The sequence below is a fragment of the Morus notabilis genome, unplaced genomic scaffold (assembly GCF_000414095.1).
Source record: "Morus notabilis unplaced genomic scaffold, ASM41409v2 Scaffold184, whole genome shotgun sequence".
In the NCBI taxonomy this organism is placed as follows: Eukaryota; Viridiplantae; Streptophyta; class Magnoliopsida; order Rosales; family Moraceae; genus Morus; species Morus notabilis.
Window position 1 is genome coordinate 843,945 of NW_010387636.1, and position 5,961 is coordinate 849,905.

Sequence of the window (5,961 nt, forward strand, 5' to 3'; positions counted from 1 at the left end):
GAAAGTCTGGGGGTCTAAATTTAAAGGAGAGTTAGAATAACCTTATTTAGAGGACCATAGTTGGGAACAAAAAAAGAAATCTCTACTAGTGCATTTGTTACATGGTTTAAACCATGATTCTTGATTTTGTTACAATGTTTTCTTCTCATAAAACTTTAAATTTTAAATGTCAAAATCATAAATAATGATTTGAATACATGAACCAAACGAACCTTAAAACTCAAAGCACGTTGTCTATTTAAGCGTGGAGGAAGAAAAGAGCTTGAGCGATAGAGAATACATGAGTTGGTAGAAGCAAACAACTCCATGACGATGGCGGGAAAATAAAGTAAAGAAAAAGAAAAGACGAGAAAAATAAAAAGAAATGACATGTAGATACCTGTGAAAAAGGGGGCGAAAGTGTCTTGACTTCTTTTATATGTGTAAAGATAAAGATAAAAATAGAAGATAGAAGATGTAAAGGAAAATGAGACAAATATCTATGTGTCAGGATTTGTATCACTTATTCTTAATTAATATTCTTTTTAGTCAAATAATTATATTAGTTAAAAGGGTATCAATAAAAAATAATGGGTACAAAAATCCAAACAAATGCACTTTAAAAATTCTAAAGATTCATAATACACTTGTAGACAATGGTAGCGCCACATGAGGCCTAGTAGGCCTAAGTAGCTTTTTTACCCAAAAACCCCAATAGTTAAGGTTTTTTCTTTTTTTTTATTCTTATTTCACCCCACTGAAAATTTTATGAGACGTTTGGTTTATGGATTAGAATCATGTGATTATAATCATTTTTTATTTATGTGTATTTTTTGTGAGAGAAAATACTGTAACGAATCATGAACCATGATTCAAAGCATGGTTTGAATCCACCAACCAAACATAATTTGTAATATTTAAATCAAAATGTTTTAAAAATTTCAATTATACCTCATATTTTAACTTTTAAATTTTGATGTACTTGTATTTTAAATTTAAAATACCAAATCAATAAAAAAAATCAATGGCAATATTTTAAAATGAATAATTTTATGAACTGAAATCAAAGTGAATTAAACTCAATTAAAATAGTGGTATTGTTGTTTTAATAAAAATTTATGGTTTAATTCCCGCCCCTAGAAAAAGGTTCTGACTCCACCACTGCTAATGAACAGGCATAGCCTTATGAGCAGCTGAAGTTTGAAATGACAAATAGACGCCGAGCATGTCACAAATGTAAATTTGTAATAGGAAGAAAGAGAGAAATAGGTTAAGACTTGAGATGAATTAAAATTAATAGGTCAGTAGTTTACAAAGTTAATAAATAGGTCAAATTACTGTTTTCGTCCATAACTTGTCTGGTTATGAACCATAACTTGACAAGTTATTGTCCATAAATCATGATTTTTGTCCATAACTTGTCTGGCTATGAACTATAACCTGACAAGTTTGTCCATAACTTATCTGGTTATGAACCATAACTTAACAAGTTATGGCCTATTAATTTCTATAACTAAAATTTGGCATATATACTTCCTTAAGCTTTTTCATATTGGTATATTTTCTACTATTTCCGTTTGTAATATTACGTTGGAGATGATATTGTTACACTTCTAGAAGTGAAAGTTTAAGCAGAACCGAAGCTCGACATTGTTAGCCTCATTTTCGGCCTCCTTAAGAGTTCGGGCCGGGTCAGCCTGAGGTTTCGAGCTTGAAACCTTATTCGGGCCGGGCGGGCCGCTTGACCATCCATTTTTTAAAATTTTTTTAAAAAATACTTTGTGCATTTTGGGCTGATTTGACTCGGTGAAAATAATGGACCTGCTCGACCTAGAGCAAAATTGTCATTTGGGCCTTCAGGCTTAAGCCGGGCCGGGACGTAATGACATTTCTAAAAATGTTCGGGCCCCGGATGCACAAGAATATAAGAAAGAACTCGTCGGGTTTGCCAAAATCTCATCGGAAAAGAAAACTGAAATTTAAAAACAGCCAAGAATTTCGATCTCGAGAGAGAGAGAGAGGGAGAGAGATGATAAGGGCAGTTATGGTGATAAACACGCAAGGCAAGCCTCGCCTTGCTAAATTCTACGATGCTCAGGTCAGGTGGCTCCGTTCAATTTCCCTTCGTTCTCTGAGTTTAACCTTATTCTTCTCTATGTTTTGTCTTTCGATAACCGAATTTGCGATTTTCGAATTCAGCCTGTGGAGAAACAGCAGGAGCTCATCCGCAACGTCTATGGAGGTTCTCTCTCTCTCTCTCTCTCTCTCTCTCTCTCTCTCTCTCTCTATATATATATATATATATATGTATACTTCGATTAATCTCGAATTTCTGCGTAAACCGCTGGTGGATCTCATAATCGCATTTGCATATTGTTTTGATCACACTTCTAGGTCACCATTTTCATTTGTTTTCGATAGTTCCCTTATTGATGTCTGAATTTGCTACAGTTTTATGCAGTAGAGCTGAGAATGTGAGCAATTTTATGGAAGCGGAATCGTTTTTCGGTCCGGTGGGTCTCTTTGAGCCTAGAATTTTGAATTTCATTTTACAGCTTGGAACTCGAATTTTCTCCGTGCTTTAGTTCTTCGTAGTGCGTAGATCGTTCTTATCGAGATGATTAGGGATCATTAGCTACATATATACCCAAGACAACTAACAAATTAGTCTAAATCAGATTAGATGCGTGATTACTCGAATCGTGTTGCAAATTAGTTCATTATTACCAGACCTTGATCGGTTAGGTTTGCTGTTGAAGCTAGTTCACATTGATCTGCTAAGTTGCTGGTTTTTGCTTTAGTAGTTCTCAGTTGCTGTGTACACATTTCTTCTTCTTTCTAATCTTTTATCATTATTTTTTTCTCTATCTCCAGGACACTAGACTTGTTTACCAGCACTATGCGACTCTGTACATCGTGTTTTTATTTGATAGTTCTGAAAATGAGCTTGCCATGCTTGATTTGATACAAGGTGCGTTACTCTTTCATGGTTCTATTTATTGGAATGTGTGGTGGTACATTTAGGTGTGTAGTTGTTGAAGAATTAGCATGTGTGATAAGTCGACTAGCATAGGATAATTAGTTGTAATTAAATCTAAAGGCTGTATGGTTTGGTTTGAATATCCAATGAATTCTTGAAGAGCTGGTTGAATTAGAAAAACCAAAAAGTATAGTCAACAGTATGAAATGAGGTTGGGTTTTATTGCAGAATAGCATACACTAGTATGGAGTATATCATGAAAAATAACACTTATCTGGATATTTATTATTTAGATTGGATTCTTCAGATATTTCAATTCTCGAATTCTTACTGTGAGCTTTATATATTTGTATTCCTTTTGAATTGTCATAGGATGTTGAGGCACAATGCATCACATACTGCACGGACCATCTTATTTCTTAGTTTATGCATCGGTGATTTCTTTTGCGATGTTAAATAGTAAAACTGTAGATGTGTCCAGCAATCTAGGTTGATCAACTAATTTATTTTTTTGTTTCAATAATTTATAAGCTGAAATTAACAGCAATTGACTTATATAATTCTTAGATATATATTATAAGTAACATTCTGTTTATCATTATTTCTTTCTTGTATACTTTTCTTACTTTGATTCTTATGGCTTCAGTATTTGTGGAAACGTTGGACAAATGCTTCAGAAATGTGTGTGAGCTTGACATAGTTTTCAATTACAGCAAGGTCTTACTCTCTTTTACTTTGGAGAAATTTTTACTTATCACGAATCCTTTCCTTGTCTCAAGGCTCTAAGATTAATGCATCTAATTAGTACCTTGGAAATGTGAACGTTTAGACAAAAAAAAAAAGCACCAAAAGTAATGCTCATCATGAACTTAATATACATTAGTTCTTGCTGCTTGAGAGGGGATATGATTATCTAGAGGGGTACATGTCTTACATCAGCACATCTCTAATTATTTCTGGCGTTTGATTTTGTTCGTTATTATTCTTCCTAGAGTAATATATTGTGCTAAGTTCCAATATTTTTCTCTCCAGATGCATACCATATTGGATGAGATCATATTTGGAGGTCAAGTGTTGGAAACAAGTTCTTCAGAAGTTATGAAGGCCGTTGAAGAAATATCCAGGTATGCTCTCTCTCCGCATGCCATTTTTTTTTTTTTTTTGGGTTGTTGTGGCTGCATCTATTTGCTATATAACTTGGTTCAGTTTGCTTACAGCTTTTTTTATACGTGTTGCAGGTTAGATACAGCTTCAAATTCTATATCCCTTGTCCCAAAATCTGTTTCTAGTTGGCGGAGTCGGTAGCACAAGTGCATTGGTGATTTTGACGAGTATCATCTCTTCTAAACATGATCACCCTTAGCCGCCAAACTGTTTTCTGGATATAAGTCATGTGAGCTATTGCAAGAATCAGCCCATGTTTGCTTCAACAATCTGAACTATTGTTTAGGATTCAAACCGTAGTTCAGGATTTAAATTGATATTTAGGAGAAGACAATTTAAGGACAATTCAAATCATTAATAATGGTTCAAACCCTTGATTTTAGAATTCACTCCCCTCTCCCCCTTAAATTCTAACAATTCTAATTGTTTTCTACAGGAAAAATAATTTTGATTCTATTTTTTCTATCTCTTCAATTTAAAGCTTAAAAATATTATAACTTCTTTATTTTAATTTTGATTGATATGATTTTTTTTAATATGTTCATAATAAAGAGATAAACAAATCCCCATTTGTATTGTATATTTTTAGATGTCATTTACAATGAGATTTTATAAAATTTGTTATAAAACTCTAATGACAGTTTCAACACTTTATTCGAACATAGTTCGGATTTTATTCTCAAGTTAAATTATAATTTATTTACGTATCTAAACACCGGTTCGAATTACAATTTAATCAACCACAATTTAAATAACTACAAGTCAAACTAAATCAACAATTTGAATTGTTGAACTAAATGGATCTTAAATTTTCAAGCTTATTAGCTAAGTTATGGTTGTTTTTTGCTATAAATAACATACAACATGATGAACTTGACTCGCAATCTTTAGGAGACGTTTGTTTTCTATATTCGTTCCTGATTCTGAATCATGATTTATGGTTCTTTACAGTGTTTTCTCTTACAAAAAATACACGTAAAATGAGAATAATTATGAATCATGATTCTGAATATATAAACCAAACATCATTTTAGTTGTTTAAAAACGCATCTTCTGCTTTTATCTAACATAAAAAATGGACACTCGACAAACGTATTCCTTTTTTCTTTTCTTAAATGGATTTCAATTTTGGAGGTCTATCTTATACTCACGCTTTTTTTTTTTACTCTCTGCATCTTTCTTCTAACTAAACACCCTATATAATTTTTAAAGATTAGATTTACTTTTTACACACTTCTATTATTTCAGAATTAATTTTAACTATTTTAATAAGATTATTAATTTTTGACCACATCATTTTTCTCTTTATACCCACTATTTTATTTTAATTTGTTATTTTAAAAAATCAAATGGCATAATCAAAAAAGAAAATGAAAAAATAAAAAAGTAAAATAAACAATTAAAAAGAAAAAACAATGAAAGCAAAACAACTCAAAATATTTAATAAAAAGTTAAATAGAACATCAACATAATTATATTTTATTAATACGTATAATATGTACAATCTATAAAGACAAATTGATAAAAAAAAAACAAAACAAAACTTGTTAAAAAAATATGACCACAAGGAAAAAAAGAATGAAATGGAAAATGTTCAATCAACAAAACTTAATAAAAAATGAAAAATAATATGATTAGTCTTAAGAAAGTGAAATGATTAGCAAAAAAATGAAATTATAAAGGTAAATGAACAACTGTCATAGAACAAATAGAAAAAAAAAAAAAAGATAAACTTCTATGAAATTTTTTGGAATAGTAATTGAAAAGTGAAAATTTGGGGAAAATACGTGGAGTGTGTGAAGAGAGAAAAAATCATTATTTTTTTATTAATTTAATTA

At 31.2% G+C, this 5,961-nt stretch overlaps 1 protein-coding gene across 1 annotated transcript; it reads left to right on the forward strand.

The window, feature by feature from the left end:
- Window positions 1–1,949: 1,949 nt before the first annotated feature.
- On the forward strand, window positions 1,950–4,520 carry LOC21409434 (AP-3 complex subunit sigma). Its single transcript, XM_010115155.2, has 7 exons — window positions 1,950–2,077; window positions 2,179–2,221; window positions 2,431–2,492; window positions 2,854–2,950; window positions 3,606–3,676; window positions 3,992–4,083; window positions 4,198–4,520. The coding sequence occupies exons 1-7, from the start codon at window positions 2,009–2,011 to the stop codon at window positions 4,262–4,264; spliced, it is 501 nt and encodes a 166-aa protein (XP_010113457.1). The 5' UTR covers window positions 1,950–2,008; the 3' UTR covers window positions 4,265–4,520.
- Window positions 4,521–5,961: the final 1,441 nt, after the last annotated feature.

Coding starts and splice junctions, on each gene's coding strand:
- LOC21409434 (XM_010115155.2), top strand. CDS start 2,009: ATGATAAGGGCAGTTATGGTGATAAACACGCAAGGCAAGCCTCGCCTT. Junction 2,078..2,178: donor CTAAATTCTACGATGCTCAG/GTCAGGTGGCTC, acceptor TTTCGAATTCAG/CCTGTGGAGAAACAGCAGGA. Junction 3,677..3,991: donor TAGTTTTCAATTACAGCAAG/GTCTTACTCTCT, acceptor TTTTCTCTCCAG/ATGCATACCATATTGGATGA.